The sequence below is a fragment of the Canis lupus genome, chromosome 21, assembly GCF_011100685.1.
Source record: "Canis lupus familiaris isolate Mischka breed German Shepherd chromosome 21, alternate assembly UU_Cfam_GSD_1.0, whole genome shotgun sequence".
NCBI lineage: Eukaryota > Metazoa > Chordata > Mammalia > Carnivora > Canidae > Canis > Canis lupus.
This window is the reverse complement of record NC_049242.1, coordinates 24,070,640-24,098,556: the sequence shown is the minus strand read 5'-3', so window position 1 is coordinate 24,098,556 and position 27,917 is coordinate 24,070,640. Positions and strand designations below refer to the sequence as shown.

General features: G+C 37.8%; 1 protein-coding gene and 1 long non-coding RNA gene across 8 annotated transcripts in view; one reads left to right on the top strand and one right to left on the bottom strand.

Annotated features, from left to right (window-relative positions):
* LOC111091533 overlaps positions 1–27,917 on the top strand; it is a 74,224-nt gene that overhangs the window by 7,629 nt on the left and 38,678 nt on the right. The window lies entirely within an intron of this gene.
* Positions 10,216–27,917, bottom strand: part of PGM2L1 (phosphoglucomutase 2 like 1) — a 54,637-nt gene continuing 36,935 nt past the window's right edge. The window contains exons 6-14 of the mRNA XM_038568662.1: positions 26,203–26,396; positions 25,182–25,371; positions 24,766–24,863; positions 23,886–24,066; positions 21,689–21,782; positions 21,075–21,204; positions 20,659–20,848; positions 17,602–17,735; positions 10,216–15,591 (exon numbers count right to left, since the gene is read on the bottom strand). Of these exons, the coding sequence (XP_038424590.1) occupies positions 15,489–15,591; positions 17,602–17,735; positions 20,659–20,848; positions 21,075–21,204; positions 21,689–21,782; positions 23,886–24,066; positions 24,766–24,863; positions 25,182–25,371; positions 26,203–26,396 (1,314 nt within the window). The 3' untranslated portion in view covers positions 10,216–15,488. The remainder of the gene's footprint in view (positions 15,592–17,601; positions 17,736–20,658; positions 20,849–21,074; positions 21,205–21,688; positions 21,783–23,885; positions 24,067–24,765; positions 24,864–25,181; positions 25,372–26,202; positions 26,397–27,917) is intronic.

Here is a 27,917-nt window from a genome sequence, read left to right as displayed (position 1 = left end):
CAATATTAGATTTGAGGAAATATTACTAGTTATTAGGCTTTCTGGTGCAAAAATAGAAAGAAAATTGAAGTAGACATAAAAGAGTCAAGGAAAAGATCAAAATTTCCACATACATATCAAGGCACGATAGAAGAAAGGCTTTACAGAAATAATAATCATCCTCAGTTTCATATCATGCCTCTCTCCCCTGCTCACTCCACTACTCTGGTCTTTGACCTTTTCATTTCCCACTCCTGCCAAGCTCTTTCCTGATCCGTGTGTAATTTCTGACTAATTCCTGCTCAACTGTTGAGTCATTTCCTCAGGACATTTTATTTGTCTGAAGATTAGGTTTGAATCCCCATATGATTCAAAACACATCCTATATTTTCCTTTGGTAGCCTTTATTACAATAGTGATTTCTTATTTCCATAATTAATATCTATCTGCTCTACTAGATCACAAGCTTCACGTAGGTGGGACTGCCTAGCAGAATGCCTGGCAATAGTAGTTATGCATTTAAAGAAATAGAATAAATGAAGTAGAAAGAGCTTTCAAAACAATCCCATCAACCAATCTCTATCAAGGGTCCTCTGTGTGTCAGTCCTCTGCCAGACCCTTTATACTATTTATCTCTGTTTTTCATCAAAATAAGCCTATGGAGTATATGTGTAATTATCTCACATTTTACAATTGAGAAAATCATGGTTCACTGAGGTTAAGTGATTCATTAGCAAGATGGTAAAGCCTGAAATTGAACCCAGGTGTTCAGTTCTTGGTTGGGTGTTCTTTTTTTTTTTTTTTTTTTTTAGAATTTATTTATTTGTTCATGACAGACACAGAGAGACAGAGACATAGGCCGAGGAAGAAGCAGGCTCCCTGAAGGGAGCCTGATGCTAGATTTGATCCCAGGACCCTAGGATCCATGACCTGAGCTGAAGGCAGACACTCAACCGCTGAGCCACTCAGGCGTCCCTAGTTGGGTGTTCCTCAGTTACATCATTACTTGAGGTTAGCCTCCCTTACTACATCCAAGGAGAGTTTCTGGGGGACTACTTCTACCCATTTCTTTTCAGTTTCTCCTCTATATTATGAAAAGATTAAACCAATGGATTAATGTTTCTAAAAGTGTAGTACACAGTTCATCTGCATCAGAATCATGGTGAGGAAGAATGGATGTTCTTACGAAAACTTCCATTTCCAGATTCCCACCTACCCTTGTTGAATCAAAATGTTTATGTGTGATGAGAGGGTCAAAGTCCAGGAATCTGCATTTTTTTAATAGGCTCTTGAGGAGATTCTTATGCATATCTGAGTTGAGAACACTTAATTAGGTGATTTCCCAAATTCTCTCTAGCTTTGATAGTCTTTGCTTCTAAGACATTTGAAGGGCATGCCTTTGTATTTCTATCATCTTTTACACAGCCTGGAACTCAATATAGTTTTAGTGAATAAATTCATTTGAATTTGGAAGACAGATTCAAATCCCTGCTTAGATACAACTGTGATTCCTTGGGGAGATTTCTTCCCCTCTTTTTTTTTTTTTTTAATAGTTTAAAGTATATTTATTTATTTACTTATTTTAAAGATTTATTTATTTATTTATTTATGAGAGACACATACACACACACACACACACACACACACACACACAGAGTGAGAGAGGCAGAGACACAAGCAGAAGGAGAAGCAAGCTCCATGCAGGGACTCCATCCCGGGACTCCAGGATCACACCCTGGGCCAAAGGCAGGCGCCAAACTGCTAAGCCACCCAGGGATCCCCAATTTCTTCCCCTCTTGACCCTTTAGAGTTATCATCTTTAAGATGGAAATAATAACAACAATCCCTATTCTGGCTCCCAACAGTTGATGTGGAAGAGAAATTCAATTATGTTTTTGAAAGCTCTTGTGATGATTTCATTATAGATATAAAGTGGACACCAACAGGAGTTTCTTTGGTCCTTCAAACACACTGATGGCTGAGCTATAGCTCTTTTGAGTGGGCCAAATAAAGAGCTTATTAAAGCAAAACAAAACAAACAAAAACCAAACAAGCACTACTAGGAAATTACATTTCCTTCAAAGTGGGTAGGGTCTTTCCAAGGAAGTAACATGGATTTTTTTTTTTTTAGGAGAAACCTGAGGCATTCCCATAGTGCCCCCTGGTGGAACTTAGAAGCAAACGCAAATCCACCATCCTTGTCACACATTTGCTGTTTGTTTAGCGCAAAGATTTATCTATCATCTATCTGTCTTATCTGTCATGCATCTATCTCATCTGTTCTCCACCTAGACTAGGAGCTTTTGGTGGAGCTTCTTTTTGTCCCCAGAACCTAGCATTCATTCTCCATGCGTTCATTCAACCATTACTGAGCATCCATTGTGCCAGGTACTGTGCTTGGCATCCAGGGATAGGCAGAAGAGCTTCCCTCCCCCTAGAACACTTACAGTAAAGTAGTGGAGACAGACAAGTAAAGAGCCAATAACAACAGTGATTTATGCCATGTAGGAGAAGGTGCAGGGAACTATGGAAGCCATTTTCTTTGGCCAATATCCAATAATCAGTTTAGGGATGGATGGTAAAAATGAGGCAGGAAGTATAAACAGGAGCTAGACAATGAAGAGCCTACTCTATTAATAAGTTTGGTTTTATCCTCGGGTCGATGGGAAATAGTTGAACAGTTTTATTTTTATTTATTTTTTTAAAAAACATTCTATTTATTAATGAGAGATAGAGACATAGGCAGGGAGAGAAGCAGGCTCCATGCAGGGAGCCTGATGGGGGATTTGATCCCAGGACTCCAGGATCACGCCCTTGAGCCAAAGGCAGATGCAACTGCCGAGCCATTCAGGCATCCCAGCTGAACAGTTTTAAGCAAAGGAATGACATGATTAGATTTTTGTTTTTTAAAGATCATTGTGACTATAGTGGGTTGAACTTATTGGATGAAGCAAGACCAAAGGTAGAAAAGGCCAGCTAGGAAGTCACTGCATAGTACAGGTGAGAAATGAATGTTTGGTTAGTAAGGATACACAGGGAAATTAAAACATATTGCCAAAATTCTATTTCTCTCTTGCAAAAGTGTTTTATTCTTTATATCTTACATTTACATTATATGAATTCTTTAGTATATATGAAGTCATTCATTTAAAAACATATGAAAATTGACAGAGAAAAATGTATTTTTGTATTCACATAATTATAAAGCCAAATTCATGATGAGGCTTGCTTCTGAAGAGCTATGGTGGACTGTAAGATAGCCATGATCCTTATTCCACCCTGTATTCACACCCTTTATTGTGTGACTTTGCATTTTCCTTCATTGAGAAGTGGAGACTATGTCCCCTCCTCTTGAATCTAGGAAGGCTTTATTACTTTCTTTAGGCAATAAAATGCAACAGAAGGGACAGTATGCCATTTCTGAGCCTAGGCCTCAAGAGGCTTTACCTACTTTGGCCCTGTCTCTCAGAACCCTGCCCAGGCACCCATGGGAAGAAGCCTGGGCTAGCCTGCTGGGAAATGGGAGCTACCTGAGGAGGAGCTCAGCCAACCCAGCTGAGGCTATCCTAAACTAACCAGCACTCAATCAACCTGGCAACAGACTTCCATCTGATATGTGAACCCCACTATGATCAACCAGATAGCTGACCTCAGTCCAAATTGCCAAACTACATAACTGTAAGATGTATAAATGGTTGTCTTCAGCCACAGATTTGGGGGTAGTTTAACAGCCAAAGTTGACAGAAGCTGGTGTCTGCAAGTGAAATGCTTACCTTTAACAAAAGCTCAAATTCACAGCATTGGCTTTGGGATCAGGGATGGGTGGAGATTGGAAAAATGGCAGGCAAATAGTGAAGTCTGGAAAAATGGTGAGGAAATTGTTACTGAAGGCTGGAAAAATGGTGATCTGTGTTTTATAATGGCAAAATGATTGGCCAAAGTGTTGCCTATGGTAACTTGGAAGATGGGGGAAAATACTCAGAAAGTTTTTGTTTGGCTAAGGAGATCTCTAGGCAGAGTGTTAAAAGTATCATCAGTTGGATGCTCCTAGCTATGTAACCTTGTAACAGGAAGGGAGCTATGAGCCAAAGAAAGAACTGGCAAAAAGAATTTAGAGAGAACAGAGAGGGGCACGACTTAGTAGGTTAAAAAAATAAAACTTTTTCCATCTTGAGGCTGTCTAGCCAGCATAGAGTTATTATAGGAATGTAGCTCAGAGATGTAGATTATACCAAAGGTAGCTGTAACACACTTTATTAAGGTCTTTGAAAGAGTTAGTGATGTCCAGTAGATTCCTAGACAGAAAGACTTCTTGGAATCCTAAGAGCAATATCCACAAAAACATATGAAACTAATCCAAAATAGTTAATAAGGGGCATCTGGGTGGCTCAGTCAGTTAAGTGTTTGCCTTCAGCTCAGGTCACAATCTCAGAGTCCTGGGATCTAGCCACACATCATTGGGATCTCAGCTCAGCAGGGAAGCCTCTGCTGAAGTTGTCTCCTCTGAGCCTCCTCCAGGTTGTCTCTCTCCCCCCTGCCTGCCACTCCACTTGCTTGTGCTCTCACACACACAAAATAGCATGATAAAATTGAGGGAGAGGTCTCAAAAACAGTTGTGAGGATGTCATTTGGAGTATAGAGTTGACCATAATCAGATACATAGAAAACCCACAAAGTTTTTATTTTTATTATTTATTTAAGAGAGGGAGAGAGAAAGAGGGTCAGGTGGAGGGGCAGAGGGTGAAAGACAATCTTAAGCAGGCTCCATACCCAGTGTGGAGGCCAACATGGGGCTTGATCTCACAATCCTGGAGTCATACCCTGGGCTGAAATCAAGACACTTAACTGACTGAGCCACCCAGGTGCCCACCCTGCCCCCTCACAAAGTTTTTAAATGAGTTATATGTGGGACAGTACCAACAGCCTGAACCAAAAGGGACTGAGAGATATTTCACATTGCTAGTCAGCTGCCAACATGCGCCACTGCTTCAGTAGTAACTAAGGAAGAAGATGGTCAGGAAGGATGGTCCAGAGGGTAGGGCTAAGAGACACAGAGATCAATGGACTAGGGAAGCCACTCCAAAGGAGTAGAGTCCAGGCCCAAGCAGGGAAGATTTCTTCTCCCAGGCCCAGACAGTGTTTGTCTAGCAGGAGTCAGAATTGCTCTGTCAGAATATACACCTTTCATGCTTTTCTTTTTTTTCTTTTTTTTTCAAGGGGTTAATCTTTTTTTTTTTATTTTTTATTTTTTATTGGTGTTCAATTTACTAACATACAGAATAACCCCCAGTCCCCGTCACCCATTCACTCCCACCCCCTGCCCTCCTCCCCTTCTACCACCCCTAGTTCGTTTCCCAGAGTTAGCAGTCTTTACGTTCTGTCTCCCTTTCTGATATTTCCCACACATTTCTTCTCCCTTCCCTTATATTCCCTTTCACTATTATTTATATTCCCCAAATGAATGAGAACATATAATGTTTGTCCTTCTCCGACTGACTTACTTCACTCAGCCATGCTTTTCTTTCTTGAATGGAAATGTCTGTTAAAGTTATCCTGTCTCTGTCTCATTGTGCACTCTCAGAGTGATAACTGAAACTCTGGACATTTTACCCAGAAAGAGTGTATAAAATCCAAAGTGCCAATGGCTGAGATCAGAAACCTATTATCCAGCCTTTCCAGGATGCTCCTCCCTCTTTCTCTGCACCTCTCCTGTGTCTGCAAGGCCCTTCCTTGGTTCTTTGCCTAGCAAACACCTGCTCTTCCTTCAAGGCTCCACTCTAGTCCTTGGGATTTTCTGGAGGCATGGATTAAGCTTATTGACTTTTTTTTTTTAAATAATTTTTTTAAATTTATTTATGATAGGCACACAGTGAGAGAGAGAGAGGCAGAGACACAGGCAGAGGGAGAAGCAGGCTCCATGCACCGGGAGCCCGATGTGGGATTCGATCCCGGGTCTCCGGGATCGCGCCCTGGGCCAAAGGCAGGCGCCAAACCGCTGCGCCACCCAGGGATCCCCGCTTATTGACTTTTTATTCACTGTTCTGCTCCTTGTAGGTTAGGTTACAGGAGGAGAAATGGACAACCAGTCAGGAGACCTAAGTATCAGTCTTATTAGTCTCAGGTTTGCCACTGACCAGCTCTGTGACTCAGGGCATCACTTCTCTCCGGACTTACTTTACATCTGAATAGAAGTAGGAAGGGTTCTTTCTGATTGAAGACTAGATAAGATTTATTGAAAGCCATCCTCAGGCCTTGGGTGGGGACGAAGTAGTAGATTGGGAATAAGACAATTTAGGTTCTATAGAAATCCACTCTGTGGACTCCAGTGGATCCCTGACCTGACCCTTGGGCTTCCGTAATTGTAAAGAGAGATGCTGGCATTGAATTTGGGGTGCTGAGGTGCTGAGTTTGTTTTGTGGGACATGGACCCCTGTCCACAAGGGGGAAGTATGCATAAGTGGGAGCGGCAAACAGCTGGAAAAAACTGATCCACTTGGTTTTTTTCCTCCCCTTGCTCCCTGCTCACAAGGGAATAAATCTCTTCCAACCCTCTCCCAGCTGGCTTGCCTTATTCAGCCTCAGGTTGATTTTTTCCCTTTGGCTGCAGCCAAAGTCTGGCTGGAAGTCCTCTAGCAAATCTCAAGTACTCCTGCTTCCCAGTCTTCACTCATATTTTCTCTGCTTTGAGTTGAATGCACTCATGTACCATGCATGCCTCCTCCCCTTTGTTTATTCACAGCATACTTGCCTTTGAAAACTCAGCTCAAATTCCAGTTCAGTTCAGTTTAGCTGAACTTTTTTTTCTTTCTTTTTTTTTTTTTTTTTCGAGCGCTCACTATCTGCTTGGCTCAGTTCTGGGCACTGGGGATATTGCATTGAGTCAGCAGTTCCAGCCCTCGGGGAGCTCACAATTGACTGGTTGACTCGGAGAGTCCAGCACACAAGCAGATCATTTACACATGGTGTGGGATGTGCCATAAAAGAGGGCAGCAAAGGGCACTCTGGCGGTATAGAGCAGGGCCCCTGCCCAGCTTGGCTGCTGGGGTCAGGGGTTGGGAAACAGGCAGGAAAGGCTTTTTGGAAGGGATGATGCTTGGGTTGAGGGTTAAAGGAGGAGCTGTTTGCAAAGTGAAGAGGTGTCAAGCCATGTGCCCCAGGCAGAGCCCCCTCTCTGTCATGTCTGCTGTGTGGCTCCCATCTTGGGTGGAAATCCCACCTTTTATTACTCTGGGCTGGTACCACCATTTCTAGTGTTGCATGTAAATTCTGGATCCAGCTCTTTGAAAACTGTCCACGTGGTGATCAGGAAGGTGAGAGGATGGTCATACAAGGAACAGTAGCTGAATTGTGCATATTTAGACTGAGGGGAAAGGATTCTGAAACAGAAGGGAGTTTTAAATAACACTGAGCTTCCAGGGGGATCCCTGGGTAGCTCAGCGGTTTGGCGCCTGCCTTTGGCCCAGGGCTTGATCCTGGAGTCCCGGGATCAAGACCCGAGTGGGACTCCTTGCATGGAGCCTGCTTCTCTCTCTGCCGCTTTCTCTCTCTCTGTGTCTCTCATGAATAAATGAATAAAATCTTTAAACACACACACACACACACACACACACACACAAAAGAAAAAAACATTGAGCTTCCAAGTATAACCAAAGTGTAGAAGCTGCAGGAGACAGATTTCAGCTGAACACGAGAAAGAACTCTCTACTGGTCTTTCTTTAAATGGGTACAACTTAATAGTGAAAGGGAATAAAGGGGAAAGGAGAGAAAATGAGTGGGAAATATCAGAGAGGATGACAGAACATGAGAGACTCCTAACTCTGGGAAACGAACAAGGGGTAGTGGAAAGGGAGGTGGGCAGGGGGGTTGGGGTGACTGGGTGACGGACACTGAGGGGGGCACTTGATGGGATGAGCACTGAGTGATATGGTATATGTTGGCAAATTGAACTCCAATTAAAAAAAAGGATACAACTTGTCTGAGAAAATTATAATGGGAGAGGTTCAAATATAAATCCCCATTTGGTAATCAGATTGTGGGAACTGGTAAATTGGATAAGATGACCATGAAGGTTCTTTCCAAGGGTGGGTTCTCTCATACCTACTCCTCACCCCCACCACCGTTTTAGAGACCTTCTGCTTATGCCTTTCCATACTCTCACCTGCTGACTGAAGTCCAAGCTCCAGGGCATAGCACACAGGGCCCTCTCCATTCACACCCCTTCTCAACATGGCAATACCAAACCACTTACAGTTCTTGGAATGTTCATGCTGTGTTCTGTGCTTAAGATGGCCTCCCTCCTCCTTTGCCTTCCCCATAAATTACAACTGGTGAAATAACTCTCTCCCACTCTTCTTTAAAAAAATTTTATTTATTTATTTTTTTAAGAGAGGGTAAGGGCAGAGGGAGATAGGGAGATGAGAATCTCAAGCAGACTCCATGCCCAGCGCAGAGCCCAGTGTCGGGCTCTATCTCACAACTCTGAGATCATGACCTGAAATCAAGAGTCAGACACTTAATGGACTGAGCCTCACGCTCCCACTGTGTCTTGATAGAAGGGTAAGTGCAGTGGTCTGCATTTCAGAAGGCACCTGGGAGGTCAAATCCCTCCTTAATTAGTTTCTGGGTTTAGCTGGAATGCATGTGACAAGAGTCCAGCCAACTGGGCCTTCTCTCTAGTGCTTTGAATCCAAAGACATAAGGAATAGATAATGGTGATCTGGTGGAGTGGGGGTAGGCAGAACAGTGGCCTGAACAGACTGTTCCAGCAATAGCATGGTTGCTGTCCTTTTTCCTACTTTTTAAGCTTCTACAAGTGCCCTTGGTACTAGCATATTTCCAAGTCAATAAATATTTTATAAAATGAAATAATGAAGCATAAGGATAAAGGTCAAAGATTTAATTTAAATCAAATTGCATGCAAGACTGGACTACTTAATGATTAGAACCAGAACTATAGAGGAAAATAAAGAGATAGGAGAATGGTCACACCAGTAATAGAAATAAGGAAATGCTAGTTTAGGGATGACAGGAGGAAGGATGGGGAATAACAGATTTTTATTATAATATATATTTAAGGGACAGCTGGGTGGCTCAGTGGTTGAGCATCTGCCTTTGGCTCAGGGTGTGATTCTGGAGTCCTGGGATCAAGTCCTGTGTTGGGCTTCCTGCATGGAGCCTGCTTCTCCCTCTGCCTGTGTCTCTGCTTCTCTCTGTGTCTCTCATTAGTAAATAAATGGAATCTTTTTAAAAAAATAATATATATTTAACATTTTAGTTATATTAGCTGATGCTAACATGGGTGGACAAATTAAGTCAACTAAAGGAGTGAAAGGCAAAAATAAGATGGAAAGGACTTTAATATTAGCTCTTTCTTCTGGGACTTCTTTTTTTTAAAAAGATTTTATTTATTGATTTCAGAGAGGGAATGAGTACACAAAGGGAGAGGGAGGGGAGGAACAGAGGGAGAAGGAAATGGTAGAGGGAGGGACAGAGGGACAAGAGAGGCAGACTCCCCACTGAGCAGGGAGCCTGCCTCAGGGCTCTATCCCAGGACTCTGGAACCATCACCTGAGCCAGACAACCAACTGGGCCACCCAGGTGCCCCTTCTCCTGGGATTTCTGATGAACCAATCAATACATATTCACCAAATAATAAGCTAGAATATTCATTTAGGCTGAAAGTAGATTCTAGGTTTTATATACCATGCATATATTTCAAAAACATGTTCCACTTGGATAGCAAATTTTATGAACCATACAGTAACTAAGATAATAAAAAATACACAGAAATTCATGCCTATAAAGAGGCCTGTTTATTACTGATAACACTTCATTTGGTTAAAACCCACAAGAAATCCACACACAAACACTTTAAGTGCAAATTCTCACAGGCAGTACTTATCATACACCCTGGTGTTTTCATCAGAAAAAAAATGAGAAAATGTTGACAAAAACTGCTAAAACAAGGGCACAGTTTTGATCTACTGCTACAAAGAAAAATAATTCATTCTTAACTGCATATATTTTAGCGGGTATATTCAATGACACATACAAAGTTTATTTTAGCATAAAACAAGAAGTCCTCACCATATATACAGATGCAGACTCTTGCCTGAGTGCCTCTTGTAAGATATATGATGAATCATAGCAGTGAACAAAATATACCAAATAGTACCAAATTAGTTGTGACTCACTTGGAAGGTAGTGGTAGTAGGTTCAAAATGGCACTTATAACCAGTGATATTAATTCTACATAGATACTTTCTTTTTTTTTTTTTTCATAGATACTTTCTTAGCCTACTTGGTCAACATCTTGATATTAAGTCTACATAGATACTTTCTTAGCCTACTTGGTCAACATCTTGCTTTGAGTGTAAATACTAGGCATTATATATAATTTCCAAATAGGAGTATGATCTGATCTCTCAAAAGAAACAGAGTATTTAAGTGTGTGCGTGCTTAAAGAAGATTATTTATTACAAATTTCAGTAATGAGAATTGTTTAAAAAACTGAATCAGAAAATTAACAGTTTGATTGTTTCTTAAACAATTAGCTTCTTTAAAATACAATCCCCTAATTCCTATAATCACCATCCAAGCACTCTATAACAGGTACTATACTGGAGGTGGGAGGATATGAAAAATAATAAAAAATGATCTCTGCTCTTAGAGAGTTGATAGTCAGATACTCTTTCTCAGTCAAGGAATGCCAGTGAATTAATGAAAACGGACTGGCCAACACCTCTGACAATATTATAAGGTTCAGTGATAACTGTTTCAGGTCAATTTAATTTGGCAGTAATACTTTCAAAGTTCAGCTTTTAAAATGCAGGGAACAGGCTAGATATGTTCTATGTTTATATTTCTCACATTAAGGTCAGTGTATGTACCACCAGGCAGATGCAACAATTGAGGAAGGGAGGGAGAAAACATTGAGAGGCCCTGTGATAAACATAGTGTTCCTTTCTGGCAGCACCAGTTTCTGTGAGGATTGAAGGAATCATTTTTATATTGGAAGAATTTTATTATGTGGAATGCAAAATTCAACTTAACATTTCATGACAGAACATGAAATTTCAGGAGTGGTAGACTGCCTCAGATTTTTCACTTGGGCCCCTTCCCTCACATATTCATGTTCCTCTGCTTTAGGGTTACACTGGTGGAAAAATTTGAGAAGCAAACTTCAGATATATCATTTGCCCTTATCTTGGTCGCTTTACTCATTCTTGTATGTCCTTTCTTTAAAGTATAGAGTCTTGAACTAACTAACAAAGAGAAAATATGGTTGGATGAATGTAATGGTGTGGTTAATATTTTCAAGTAACCAATGGTTAAAAAAAACCTAACTCAATTTTCAACTGAAACTAAAGAAAGTCATGCTGTGTAAAGTCTTGAAGTGAAAGGTTCTTTTCTTTCCACTTGAACTTCTTATGGCTTATGGTCAGATGCTCTGGGGGACAAATGTAAAAAATATTTCTCAAATTTTGTGCTTTGGGTGCCCCACGTACAGGGAAACCTGAAATAAAATGTGAGAGCAATTGACCATCCATTGTGATAGTATGACTCTTTCCTCATCAGTTTCTAGAGCAATCTCAGAAAAGCAAGTGAATTATAAAAGGCCATAATAAATTAACATACAGTAATATCCAGATGGACCAAAAAAGGCTATGAAATAGATTCAAAATTACTTCTTACAATGTCTTAAATATTCTCACAATAACAAAATAACCAAAAGTCAAAAAAACAAACGTAGTTATGAATAAGTTTAAAGCATTCTGAATGAATACAATTCAGATTTCTTATCAGTGAGGTAATAGAGCAATAGCTTTTCACAGTAATAAAATGTAGGAGGGGACCTAGGGAAGGAGGGAGGTAGAGAGAAAAAGGCATAAAATAAATTTATCCAAGCAAAATTTGGATTTTTCAAGCATCACAAACATCAGTGGAAAACATCGGAAAGAAATACCAGTAGCAGCAGTTCATAGAACAACTTCTCCATTAACTCCAGCTAATGTCCATTCCAGAAGCAACCTCCTTAAGAAACGGGAGGCCTATTTCCTATGTAAGGATATTCCCAAAGTGTCCCATCTCTCAGAACCTCGTCGTCTGCTGAAGTTACTACACCCAAGCAGCAATACAGTTAAAACAAAACCCTCAGACATCCTATAATGCTATACATTCTTCAAGATGAACAAAATGGTGTTCAAGTCTTACTTAATTTGCCAGGTTAAATTAAAAATAATATCCAAGCAGGTCTCTGTGCAGCAAATGAAGACCGCACTCATGCATCTACTACTCAACATATACAAAAACTCTCTTGTGAGCTAAATTCTTCTAGACAGGGAGTGAAACTCAAATGTTACTTTCAGTGCTCTCTATGACATCGCCATTGTTCCCACCTGAGTTTTTAAAAAAGTATTGGAAGGAACCCTTAAAAGACAGTACATCCTTTAATATTTAAATTTGTTATTTGGGTTTTTTTTAAAAGGTCCTTATTCTCTTTTATTCTGTCCTCACTGAAGACAGAGAACAGTTTTTCACATTACTTCTTACTTTGAGTCCTTTAATAAAAGATTCAACTAATAGTATAAGACTTCTTAAATTATCTCAGCAGCTCTCTCTCCTCCAGAATTAAATGGTCTTAATTCTTTGAACTTTTTATCACAACTCTTATTTTCCAATCTGTGCTGTATTCCTTTTTATTTCTGCTATGTCCTCTCCTCCCTAGTTCCCACATGATCCTAAAACACAACATCCCAGCAGAAACTGAATCAGTAAGAGGGGTACTTTTTCTCTCCTAAAACTTGGCCTCTTTTTAGTGGTTGCTAATAAAGGAAAACAAAAGGTTCACTATCTATCTGCTCATAATAATAACAAATACACACAGCTAAACAACTTGCCCACAGCCAGTTTATTCCCAACTTTAAGAAAGATAAGTTTGCCCTTCATGAGAATCATTTCCTGTACCATCTTAGTGACCTATTGTTTATTTCTATTGCTTATTAATTCTAAGCAATTTCTATTGCTTATTTTCATTGTATGCTTTGACTTTGCCCCAATAACTCATTCCTTTTATTCAAAACTCTAGAAAAGCCCAGTTTTGATCTACACATTCAATGAAAATGGATTCATTTTCATGGTACTGTTGATAAAGAAAAGCGAAACAATGTAGAGCCCAAGGCTGAGACCTATAGTCCAGGACTTCCGTCTTTCCTGGTTGGCTTGGGTTACTAAAATTATCCTGTGAGGCAACTGTACACCACTATGTCAAGTTCATGTCAAAGATTATGCTAATACAGACTTGAGAGCTTGGCTACAATCAAGTAATTCCCTTAATCTATACACTTCAGGAACATCTGTAACATTTTGTTGATTTTAACTTTGGATTTTTAAATATTTGAGATAAGATTCTAAGTTTTAATAACTTTTCACTTTAAGATGACTTAAATGTTGCATTATATTAAAGCACTCGAAACTGTTCTCTTTATAATAGAATGACAATCATGACATGGCTTTAGTGATTATGAATGAACTATCATATTATTTTCGCTCCACTTTGTTCTTTAGTCACTGAAAGCCACTAAAGCCAAATATACATATTTTTCATATATACAGCGTTGTTCACACTACTTGGTAGAATATAGGCCATCTCCTAAATTACATTCTACATTACCAAAAGCAAATAAAACAAAAAAAAAAAATCTGCACATTTCTTTTTCAGTACAAAGCCTTTGAAAAACAAAGTCATTCAGAAGTATGCTGTCCCCTACATTTACCTAGTTGTCTATTATCTACAGTCATACAAGATCTAGCTATAGGAAAGGAAGGAACAAATTAACAATAGTGGCAATACAAGAATTTGAAAATTATATTTGCATTCTATGGTTTCAACCACATGTTAGCTGGTAGCTACAACAAACCATACCATTATTTACTAAGTATTCTAATCAGTTTAAATTTTATACTATTTTTTTAGGAAATAAATACTCTAATATCAGTTATATCCCACTAGCAATTTGTTTAGTATAATTACACCCAAGGCCTTGTTTTGTTACCACATGAGTTTAAATATTTTGTGAGTTGTATAGGACAGGATACATTTTAAGAGGATTAAATAGTACTTCTCTACTAAGATTTCTTTAGAATACTGGAGAATCAACCAAAAGTGACCTTCCAATTTTTTTTTCCACATTGAGGGGTGCCTGGGTGGCTCAGTCAGTTAAGCCTCTGACTCCAGGTCTCAGCTCAGGTCTTGATCTCAGAGTCATGAGTTCAAGCCCTGCACTGGGCTTTACACTGGGCATGGAGCCTACTTGAAAAAAAATATGCAAAAATTTTTTCCATGTTGAAAAAGATAAATAGTACTCTGGAGATCAGAAATTCTACAGTAGGCAGCAAGATGACAGAATAAATTGGACTTCAGTTTTAAAACATGTAGTTTTAGTGTTTCATAACACCTAAAATCTGGATATTTTATTTCTTAGTAAAATTAGCATTACTTCATCTGATAAAGGAATAAATCTACTTATAAAAATGTAATTCCAAAGTTAGGCTTTTAAAGAAATTTAGAGCTCCTTTTTTTGGTTCAGATTTTCTTCTTTGTCTGAAGGCTGTGGTTATTGACATTTAATTCTCATAAGAAGATCCTTTAGTTACATTGAGACTGCTTTTTAAAAGATTTTTATTTACATTCATAAGCTTTCTAAAAGGGCAAATCTATTTGATATAGAGTGGAAGCACCTACATCATTTGGAAGATTTTCCTTAACTGTTTGAAAATGAAATGATTAAATTATATTCAATGGAGGAACACTGTTTTAATTCATACCATATCCTGAGAAGGCACTAAGAAATCTGACAAGAACGAAGCCACTAGGAGCATTGCCACTATTGTTTTACATTCGGTAAATGTCAGAATTTTAAATACATACAAGAAATTTACACTGCACCAAAAGTACCTGAAACCACATATTGTAATCTCTAAGCTAGAAATGCTAATACCAGATTTCAAATACTCTACTTTGTAAGTTAATATCTGTGATGTAATAATGACACTATTCCACAGTATTCTGGGAGCAATGCCATTTTCTTGTCAATTTTATAGATTAATTTCCTTAACTAACTCTACAACTATATAACATTTATCTGCCTTTTTTTAAAACCATGCTATACACAATTACAATACGGAACTAAGCTTAATCACACTTTAATAAGAAAATTCACTTATGTATTGGTTTTCTTTTCTGTTGAAGGAAGAATAACGTGTTACTATAATACTTTTAATGCAATGACTTTCGTTCAAGATTATGAAAAAATTTGAAGCCTTTCTCTCTGGACCATTTCATTTCAAATTTATACAGTTGGTTTAGTCAGCCAACCAAAAAGAAAGAAAATAAAAGTAAAAAGTACTTGGCCAGATAAGATAGAGAACGCTAATACGACTTCAACGCATGGAGTTCTTGGCTATTCTGTTCCATGTGCCACTGCAAAGTGATGACGTACTTGCGTGTACTAAACAGAACGCCAGATCAGTCCATTTTTACTGGGCTCAAGGAAATTCTCAATCAAATCTTCGATGAGTTTCCTCAATTCCTCTTCTAGTAAGGCAGTGTCACTGAAGAGAAAGATTAAGTTTTGAAATTCTTTATTTTCATCACCTTAAATTTTGTTTAAATTGTTATAATTTCAAAGGCAGACAATTAAACAACTGGTAAACCAAAAAGAAGTTCATTCAGTTAAAACAAAACAAGTACAAAGGAGGGAAAATCAAACTGAAATTGAACTGCATTAAAGGGAGTTCTTGGTTCACGATACATGGATGAGCTTCGGTAAATCTATAGATTTCTCCTGGGTCAGGCAATTTAATGGCCCCGAACACCAATACTAGGTATTATACTAAAATGGCTTCCTGAAATACTCTGAGAAACATCCAATAGATGTTATGGGATGATATGGCATGACTCAGATACAGAGCAGGGATGGGACTAAAAAAATGAGATGCTTAAAAAATAAATACACATTTATAAGTATGTGCTTCAAAGTCATCATTGCTGCTGACCAGAACATTTATAGGAAAGCCTCTTTTCAACTGCCTTCACGTGTCATTTGTCATTATTTAATTTAGTTTCCTTTGAACTCTACTCTGACTGACTTCAGGACGTCTTTTTTTTTGCCCCCAAAGGAAATAAAATCTACTGTTAAATGCAAAGATTTAGGGACATACAAAATAATATACCTTGGACTCTGAAGGCAATTCCAAGAAACCACTTTGTCAAAAATATACTGATCAGTGACAACATTATAGGAGGTACTACTTTTAATAAGTTTAAATGGCCACTGAATATGTTTATTAAATCAATTTAGTGACAATTCATGCTCTTTAAAGGAAATAAACTGGACAGATTAAGTCAAAGCATATTAATATAAAAATGAATATCTGACAATAAAAATTATTTGATTATTTTTAAAAAGATTTTATCTATTTATTCATGAGAGACACAGAAAGAGAGAGGCAGAGACACAGGCAGAGGGAGAAGCAGGCTCCATGCAGGGAGCCCGACATGGGACTCGATCCTGGGTGTCCAGTATGAGGCCCTGGCCCAAAGGTGGCGCTAAACTGCTGAGCCGCCGGGGCTGCCCTAATCATTGCTTTATGTTCATTATATAATAGGTAATAGTCACAGAGCCTTCCCAGTAATAAAAATTCGCTAAAATTTTAAAATTCAGGGACACCTGGGTGGCTAAGCGGTTGGGCGTCTGCCTTTGGCTCAGGGTGTGATCCCAGAGTCTCGGGATCGAGTCCCATATCGGGCTCCTTGCATGGAGCCTGCTTCTCTTGTCTCTGCCTCTCTCTGTATCTCTCATGAATAAGTAAATCTTTAAAAAAAATGTTTTTTAATTCAATTCCCATGTGGTCCAGTTGCTTTGGAAAATAGTGTGGCAGTTCCTCCAAATGTTAAGCATAGAATTTCCATATGACCCAGCAATTCTATACCTACATATAGACCCAAATGAAATGAAAACCTGTCCACACAAAAAGTTGTGCACAAATGTTTGTAGCACTGTTATTCATAATAGTTAAAACGCGGAAATAACCCACGCGTCCACCACCTGATAAATGGATAAAAAAAGTGTTACATACAACAGAATATATAGGCCAAGAAAACAATTAAAAAAAAGAAAAGAAACAAAGTGCTGATTCATGTTATAATACAGATGAACCTTGAAAACATTACGCTAAGAAAAAGATGATAGTCACAAAGGGCCATATATATTTCATTATTCCATTTATATGAAATCTCCACAATAAGCAAGTCTATAATGACAGATGATAGATTGGTGGTTGCCTAGGGCTAAGAAGGAGGGTGGATGGCAAGTGATTGCTAATGGGTATGGGGTTTCTTTGTGAGGTAATGAAAATCTTCTGAAATTGATGTAGTAAAAAAAAATTTTGATTGTAGTGACGTTTGCACAACTCTGAATATACTAAAACCCACTGAATTGTCCACTTTGAATGGGTAAACTGTACAGTATGTGAATTTTATTTCAATAGAACCTATATAAATAAATACATGTAAATCTAAATATATATGTATGTATATATATTTAAAAAGTTCATTCTCACCTTTGCTCAGGTGATGCACACATCTCCGCATAATACTTTATCTTTGGTTCTGTCCCGCTTGTCCGAAGAGTAGCAACACAGCCATTTTGAAAAGTAAATGTAATCATTTGGCTGTTTTTACTCACAGGCAGCACCTATGCACAATGTTAACAACAGCTCAGTTACACTTGGTACCTTTTTCATTTTCAAGCATTGTAAAATATATTGTACTCACACGAGGCATCTAAAGGAGTCAAATTCATAGAAACAGGAAGTAGAAGGCCTGCTGGCAAGAGGTGGGGGAAGGGGGAAATGAGGAGTTGTTTAATGGGTATAGAGTTCAGTTCAGCAGGTGAGCAATTTCTGGACATCTGCTGCACAACAACGTAGATAGAGTTAACACTGCTGGACTGTGTGCTTAAAGATAGTGGTGGTAGATTTTATGTTATGTGTCTTTTACAATTAAAAAATCTTTTTAGGGGGATCCCTGGGTGGCTCAGCGGTTTGGCGCCTGCCTTCGGCTCAGGGCGTGATCCTGGAGACCCATATCGGGCTCCTGGCATGGAGCCTGCTTCTCCCTCTACCTGTGTCTCTGCCTCTCTCTCTCTGTGTCTCTCATGAAGAAGTAAATAAAATCTTTAAAAAAAAAAAATCCTTTTAAAGGGGCACCTGGGCTGCTCAGTGCTTGAGCATCTGCCTTTGGCTCTGGTCGTGATCCTGGGGTCCTGGATGCGAGTCCTGCATCAGGCTCCCTGCGAGGAGCCTGCTTTCCCCTCTGCCTATATCTCTGCCTCTCTCTCTATGTCTCTCACAAATAAATAAATGTTTAAAATTTTTTAAATTATAAAATATAAAGGATTACAGGATTACATACACAATAACTCATAAATATACCATTTTACTGAACATTCATAATAGTACAGGCATTGGGATATATACCTTACACACACCATCTCCAGGCCTCAACAATAATCTTCCAGAGTATATATAACTGCCAATTTACTGACATGGCTCAAAAAGAGTAAATGGCCTAGTTAAGGTCATCAACTAATGTGGCAGAGCAAGAAGTTGAAGCCAGGTCTATCTGTATCAAAGTCCAAACTGCCTCTACGGTTGCAAAGGGCTTTACAATATTGAAGCACTTTCACAGACAGTTTATCAATAGTCTCCAAAACAGAGTGAGCATACCTTAGAGGATGGGCAAAATTATCCCCTGGGGTACAAAAAATTTTATACTTTTAACGTAAAAGTTAAAAAAGGAAAACAATTTAAAAAATAAATAAAAAAGGCATCAAAGCTTTACTGATGTTGAACATATAGATTAATACTCTTCCTGGACTACAGATCAGTCTGTGAAACTTTTTTCGGGGGAACTGGGGGGGTTGTACTAGGACAGAGGTGGTACCTTTCATCAGGTGTCCTGAGCCTGGTCCTCTCTTTGAAACCTCTTTCTCAGTTAGTGGTACTACTACACACCACTTGCTTAAGACTGAGACCTTCCTGACCTCTTTTTCACTCACAGAGCATCAACTAGCAAGTCCTATCTATTCTATTCTTTATTTAATTCAACATTGTCCAATTCTCTCCATCACTACTGCTAGTGAATAGACACAAAAGGAATAGGAGTTGTATTCTCCACAAGAAGTTGCAGATTTCCCAAAATATATCATGCCCCTGGCATCCTGAGACAACAGCAGGACATTATAAATGGAAATTAAGGCTAATAATCATTCACAATAACCAAATACATATGATCAGCAATTTATGGCATTTAAATAGTTGTTGAGCACCTACCATGTAGGCAGGAGCTTTGACAGGTATAGAGGTATGTCAGAAATGGATCTGCCTGTGGAATCCCTGGGTGGCTCAGTGGTTTAGCACCTGCCTTCAGACCAGGGTGTGATCCTGGAGTCCCGGGATCGAGTCCCACATCAGACTCCCTACATGCTTCTCCCTCTGCCTGTGTCTCTGCCTCTCTCTCTCTCTCTCTCTGTCTCTCATGAATAAATAAATAAAATCTTAAAAAAAAAAAGAAATGGATCTGCCAGGTACAGCACACTGACAACATAAGATAGAAAGTGATAAGTAACAAGAGAAAGGCACAATGTATAATGAAATCACAGGAGAAAGAGATCTAATTATGGGATCTAGAAGGTATGTGGAACAGGTGACATCTACCTGAAGTCTTTTTTTTTTAAGATTTTTTTTTTTTTAATTCATGAGAGACACACACAGAGAGAGGCAGGCAGAGGGAGAAGCAGACTCCTTGTGGGGAGGCTGATATGGGACTCTATCCCAGGATCACAACCTGAGCCAAAGGCAGATGTTCAACCACTGAGCCACCCAGGTGTCCCTGCCTGAAGTCTTAAATAAGGACTAAGGTGTGGACCTGCAGCAGTAGGAAGGAGAGGCAGATGGAGGAAATAGCTTGAGCAAAAACACAGAAATTTTTATTTTCATTTAAAAAAAAGATTGTATTTATTTTTCTTGAGAGAGAGAGAGAGATAACAAAAGAGAGCACAGGGGATGGGGAAGAAGAGGGAGAAGCAGGGTCCCTGCTGAGCAGGGAGCCTGATGTGGGGCTCCATCCCAGGACTCTGAGATCATGACCTGAGCCAAAGGGAAATGCTTAACCAACTGAGTCACCCAGGTGCACCAAAATACATAATTTTAAAATAACAATGTATGCATATAAGAAACTGTAAGTTGTTCTATTTGGCTGCAGATATAGGGACGAAACGAGAAGTTGCAAAGAGGAAGGCGAAATGGTGAGCTTTGAAAGGACAGGCTTTTGGACTTTATTTTCAACCTCACACATCTTCCCTCTCTCCATCTGGTTCTCTTTTTGTCTAATTCTCTTTTGCATCTCCCTCCCCAGGGAGGAGCACACACTTGGAGAGAGAGGAGGACAAGATCAGAGGCAGGGAGCCTGTTAATGGGATTACAACTGCTCTGGAAAAAAAAAAAAAAAAACGGATCATAGTTTCAAGACATTCACAGGCTTGAACTTCCACTATTTTACAATAGTACAAAGCACTACAAATGTTAAGAAAGTAAAAAAAAAAAAAAAGTACTTACTGATTTTTTATTAGGCTGGCTGCTGTCATAGCCAGTGGTAACATCCCTTATATACAATATAGCAAATGACCCACAGAACTTTGGATATTCTTTTGGAGAATCAAAATTGCGAAGCCTTTCAAATATACTTTTGATGGTGGTTGGATCATAACACAAGAAATATGAAGTTTTTGAAATATGATAACCATACCTGCACAAAGATTTAAGTGTTAAAATCAGATTTTAGATAACTTGAGAAAAGTATATATTCAAAGATAATTATTCTAGTATTATTTGGAAAGTGCATGTCTTTAGTTCAGTTTTAGAACTTTTTAAAAAGGACTATTTTCAAAATCAAATTTAGAAAGCTAAAAGCAGGACCAAAAAAATGAGAAATTTGGCAATTGAAATGATAAATTCATAAAAATAGAACTTACTTTTCATAAACCTTGATCAGTTGCTGTTTCAATGTTATATTCTTGGTTTCCAGGTAAGCTGCCATCTCGGCAGCAACTACAGCTGCACTCACCCCATCTTTATCCAAAACCGAAGTGCCACACAGAAAACCTAAGAATTAAAACACATTTTTTAAAAAGATTTTATTTATTTATTCATGAGAGAGACACACATACAGAGAGAGAGGCAGAGACAGAGGGAGAAGCAGGCTCCATGCAGGAGCCTGGCGTGGGACTCCATCCTGGGTCTCCAGGATCACGCCCTGGGCTGAAGGGGGCACTAAACCGCTCAGCCACAGGGGCTGCCCCAAAACACATTTTTTAAAAAGGGGAAAACTTAAGCCTATAATAATTTCAATAGTTTTCATTTACAGAACCAGTGGATTTAAGAGCCTACAAATGGATGAAACCCACTGATACTGAAGATAGTTAGGGAACTTTTAAGGGTCTCCCCCACCCCTGCCATGATCAGTTCTCTGTGGTTTTTATAATTCAAAATGCAAAACCAGAAGACAAAAATTCCTCTCCATAGAATTACTACATTTAAAAAAATTGCTCTCATTCAAATTTCAAGGATTTTAATATTTACTACATACCAATTGACTCCTCAAATGCAAAAAGGACTTCTTTTCCATTTGCCAGGAGGTCTTTTATCCGACTTCCAATCCATTTAAAACCTGGTAATGTTTCCTGAAATGCAGTGAAGGCCACTCTAGTTAAGTGATTCCTCATAAAGGCCTATTGCTAAGTGCAGGTAACACTCTCCTAGAGATCTTCTCTTACAGTTTTTAGTCCACACAGATTTATACAGTGGTAAGCACATAGCCAGGAAGTGCTTGGATTCATATTGCCATGAGTGATAACCCACTATTTATTGAACATAGAAAGAAGTGATTTACACCAACTATAATCCAACATTTGTAAGTGGTGATCAATATAGTTACATAGTAACATTAATACACACATATATTATAATCATCTACTATTTACCAAGCACTATTAATAGCCGCTTTATATCATTGGGGGTTTTTTGGTGGTTTTTTTTTTTTTTAAGATTTTAAAAATTTATTAGACACAGAGAGAGAGAGAGAGTGAGCACAAGCAGAGGGGAGCAGGAGAGGGAAAAGCAGGCTGCCCACTGAGTAGGGAGCCCTATGTGGGGCTGGATCCTAGAACCCTGAGATCGTGACCTGAGCTGAAATCAAGAGTCAGTTGCTTAACTGACAGAGCCACCCAGGTGCCCTATCATTGCCTTTTTTAATGATTACAAAAACTCTGTTGCTGAAACAGAAGCTCAGAGACTTAGTGAATTTGCCCAAGATTATGCTGTATGTAAGAGATGGAGCGAGCATTTAATGACACTGCTTCTCAGAAACTGGCCTTTGGGCTGTATTATAAGTACTAAAACGAGAGCACCTATTAAAGTTGTGATTTAGTTTCCTGAGTAATCGATCGATTGGTTACTCAGTTTCCTGAGTAATCAAAGGCCACAATGCTTTTTAATGATGCACAGCGTATGCTTGAACCAAGTGTTCCTTACTGCAATACCAAGGCCTAAATAAAACCAAGAAAGTTACTAAGCCCTTCTTTGGTAATTAGATTTGGGGACTTTTCATCTGTGAGTTACTGTTCACTTTAAGGACATGAACTGTTTTAGAGTCAATAGAAAGAGCATGTGATATAGACTGATTCTAGAGCTCACCATTACTAACTTAGGATTCCCACTTCACCTCTCTACTTCCTCAGTGGGAAAAACTAAAAACCAAAACCGCTGCTGCCCTCCACAGAACCAACAACAAACACAAGTAACCAAATTTATAATACTGGTCTTCAGAATCATGTTTTTGTTTCTCTTTTGTGCTCGTTATGCATTTTTCTTGCCATAGGTATTAACGAGAAAAATGTTAACATTACTGTCATTCAGAATCTTAGGCTTGAATACATTTTTCAATTTCTTCTCTTTTGCTATTTGTATTATTATTATTTTTTTAAGTAGGCTCCATGCCCAATATGGAGCCCAATGTAGAGCTTGAACTCATGATTGTGAGATCGAGACCTGAGCTGAGATCAAGAGTTGGACACTTTACCAGCTGAACCACGCAGGTGCCCCTTTGTTTGTATTTTTTCTAAAAGCCTGAAATTGAAAGTTTTATTTCATTAAAACAGGTATAATTTTCTTTTATTCATCCAATCAGTATTAAGAGGCGTAGCTTGGCTATGGCTCAAAAAAAGTGATCAGAGGTGACATCTGCACTGATATTTGGCAAAGATGGCAGAGGAAAAGCAATTTAATTGGCATCAGTCCCAGAAGCTATAAAAATTGTTAGCCTAACTGCCAAAGGCTTACAAAGGTTAATGATCTGTGCTGAGAGAGAGTTATTTGTTTCTTGGGTGTCGAACATTGGGTCTTAATTTACAATTTAGAAGACTAAGTTTCTGAAGACTGAATTTGAAGAGCCTAAACAATGGCCAATGATACCTACAATTTTTTTGGAATGGAGTTTATATTACTGATGAAGTCACTGGTTTTCTCAGTATAAAAACCAGATTTTGTTGTATGGAATAAGTTTTAGTGCAATTTTTAAAGAATATCTTATCTTAGTTCCAGAAATTCACATACTGGATGGACGTGGCTCAAGGTGTCTAAATCATCAAGAGATTAAGCAAGTGTTAACAGAATTAGAAAAAAAAGGCGGGACTATAAATCAAATCAAGTCAGTTTTGGTGGGAAGATGGCTTTGATGTATAGAAATTGATTTAGAAAAGTAGCACACAGATGTTATCTGTTCTTACTTCAAAATGAAATCCTTCTTTAAGTGCAATTGCCTTCAAAATTTTGGAAGAGACTGTGGTGGCTAACATATAAACGTTCTTCACATCAGCATTTCTTGATTTATTTTTCTTCCAGCAATCAAACATCCACCACCCAAACAAAGCTGCCAATTCATTCCCTGTGAAAACTTTCCAATGACCACTGTAGAGAGAATGAAAATTCAAGTCAAGACTTTTATACCTTCTCACTAAAATTTCTTGACCCTAAGATACACAAATTACCATCTTTCACATAGGAAAATCCAAAAACTAGTATATGAGATTTCTGAGAAAATATTTAGTACTTATTTCTAGCTCACCAGTGGGTGAACTTAGGGTAGAAAGGGCAGCTGTGCCTGTTAAAAAATTATTACACTATAACTTTAATTCTCCTACCAAACGTGAAAAAAGTTATATGATGTCCTGTCTATGTAAGGATATCTGTCACAACATTATATTGGCAAAAATACACAGCAATCCCAAGGACCAAGGTTAGAAAATGATTAATATTGATAAAGCAATCTGTTGGGATATTATACCATTTTAAAAAGTAATATTTTAAACAATATTCAAGTACTGAAAAAAGTGCCCACAGTATAATATTAAGTGGAAGACAATCAAGATATGAAAAATGTATGTAATATGATAACAATTTTATAAAAACAAGTAGATTTTAAATGTCTGAGTAGAAAAAACAGGAAGGAAATGTCAAAATGCCAACCTCCGGGGGTTATCTTTGGATAATGGACTTACAGGAAATTTGTTTTCTTATTTTTTATTGTTTCAAATGAATCTGTAAGACTCAATATTAAAGACAGTTTTTCAAAATTTAAGATTTTATTTAAGTGCCAGGTTTACTTACTTCTCCTGAAGTTCTGCCACTGCTAGTCGATCTGCATCAGGATCTGTGGCTAGCACTACGCGGGCATGTTCTTTCTCTGCCAGTCTCAAAGAAAGTTCCTGAAACAGTGAGCCAGATCACCAGATTGTATTCCAGATATTAAATTCAGTGTTAATATTCCTAAATGTATAGGCACTATGTTAGTTGACATAAATTTTAGAAGGAATAGAGTTTGGCTAAATTTAAAAGAAGCCTAGAAGTAGGGATATTCACCAGTGAGATTTCAAATAAAACAGAATATTTGGCTCAAATATAATTTAAATTATGTAAACTAAAGTGGTTTCTGCCTTTCTAAGTAATCTTTGCATTGTCAATAAGTTCTGTCTATTGATGAAGTTTAATGCACTAATAATAATTTAAATAAAGAAAAAAAATACCAGCACAGATTCTCCTTCTTCAGGATTTGGACATTTAACAGTAGAAAAGTCTGGATCAGGATCTTTTTGTTCTGGTACTGGAATTGGAGGCTTAAAACCAAACACTTGAAAAGCCAGCTGCACATAGTCATGTCCGACTCCATGAAAAGATGTATGTACGAATTTCAAGGTAGTCTTTGAGTTTAATTCCCTATAAAGGAAAAGAATTATTCAATCAAAATCATAAAATGTGGTACTTGTGATATAATTAAAATTAGCTAGGGAGGAAGTTAAAATCTATTTTTTAGGATAAAGAAAATACACTCAGCATGCCAGGATGCTTTCCAGCAATAGTGTTAGCTATTTATAGAATAGTTAAGGAAATGTGGAAATAAGGCAAAATCAAATTTTAGAGAAAATTTCCTAATCTCATATAAAGAAAACACATGTTTAGCTATAATTTTTAATAGCTTTATTAAGAAGTAATTAATACACTATACAATTCATTTACTTAAAGTATACAATTCAATGGCTTTTACTATATTCACAGATTCAACCATTACCATAATCAATTTTAGAACATTCTCATTACCCCTGAAAGAAACTCTGTACCCAGAGCCACCACCCCCAACACTCCCATTCCTCCTAGTGATAGGCAATCACTAATATACCCTCTGTCTGTTTCTATCTCTCTATTGATTTGCCTTCTCTGGACATTTTATACAAACAGAATCATACATTCTGTGGTCCTTTGTGACTGGCTTCTTTCACCTAGCATGTTTCCAAAGTTTATCCATGTGTGGTATGTATCAGTATTTCTTTTTACAGCTGAATAATATTTCATTGTATAGATATACCACAGTTTATCCATTTATCAGTTGATAGATATTTGGGTTATTTCCACCTTTTAAGTATGATGACTAGTACTATTTAGCTATACTTTTAATATAATGAATAGCCAACATATTTTTATCCCTATTTCTTTACTTTATTCATCAATCTTATTAAATGGTAATGCTATCCTATATTCCCTTTTGGATACCTGTGAAAACAGATCTTTTTAAGATCTTCCATGTATCTTCTGCAAATGTCCTGTAGAGGATCTCTCTTCAGTGGGCTGGTATCCACTAAATTATCATTCCAGGAACCATTCCAAGGTTCCACACATTCTTCTATACATTTCAGAATTTCTTTATCGTGAGGAGATGTGATCTGAGCACCAGTTTCCCAATAAACCTAGATGACAGGTAAATAAGACTATAAATACTGGAAATGTTGGCCAGATATTTTTAGCTACAGTAGGGATATTTGGCTTTATAAAGAAGCTTCCCAAATTAATTAAGTAGAAAATGTCAACATGGGACTAACTTTATACCAAAGGATGTTGATGATGATCCCACAGGGACTCTTCAATAAAATGATCATGTATTATTTTCACTTTTAGAAGTCTACTTTAATAACAATACAAGTAAAATATAATCTGGGTATCATTATGACAACATATTAATATGTATATACCATAGAATCCACTCATAGATCTATAACTATATACTGAAGATAATCTAAGAAATCATGGGATATCTATAAAATTTGATACTAAGAAATCTTAGCATGATAAAGGAGTTCTGTGATAAAGAAGAAATTATTTCTCAGTTAAAAGTATATGTCACAGCAGAGAAAGTCTATATCAGGAAGGATAATTAGCATGTTAATTATTACATATACATTTTGGTATATGTATTTTCAGCACTTAATGAATGAAAATACATTTCATTAAACCGTCAGTTTGCCAAGTAGCTTGATCAATAAGACATTAGGAACAGTTAACAAAAAAAAGCAAGAAAATGTATTTCTATAATTCATAGGATCTCAAAGTTAGAAGGGACTCTGCTTAGAGAATATCTATACTGACTTCAACCATATATGTGACAGGACTACCTTCTTTTGCATCCTGAATGAAGGAAAGAAGAATACATATATGGACTACGTACTAAGCTCTGTGCCAAACAAGATAGTAGACTAGATGACCTAAAAATTCTCATTCTATAGACACCTTAAAATGTGAGCTAATGTCAGAAAAACATTACCTAAAATGCATAGCTTAGTTCATAAGAAAAGGGAAAACTTCAGGCAATGGGAAAAAAAGAAAACCAAAGTGATTTAAGGCTGTGAGCTGATGCTGTGACTGCCTAGGGTTTGGGAACTGTCCACTTCTCTGGTTTTTGGGTTGCAATGCCATGTAGAAGGTAGGAAATTGGAGACCTGAAGATGTTCCCCCTTTCAGTAGAAATACAGAATAGAAGTTCTGCCCACTAGTATAGAAAGGTGTAAGGAAGCATGTCTATTCAACAGGTTTTTACAAACTTTCAAATCTGAGGTCTCAGTTAACACAGAAATTGCTCCCAGTAAGTGAAACTTCTAGTTCCTGTAGAAATTTAAAAATTTAAATTTTTAAATCACTGCTAAACCTTAGTTATAACACAGGTGCAGATTAAACATAACATTTTCATCGATCTGATTGGCAAAGACCAAAATGATAATATGGAAGGTATAGGATAAAGATCCTCATACATTGTTAGTGAGATTATCAATTGGTACAACCACCTTGAATACAGAATGATAAATTTTCTTTCACTGCTCCGAGTGATGCTCCCACATTCCAAGCCACAAAAAAAAAAAAAAAAAATTCTATCCATAGGTTCCTTCAGGAAAACTTATAAATGAAATTTATAAATTTACCATGAAAATTTATAAAAC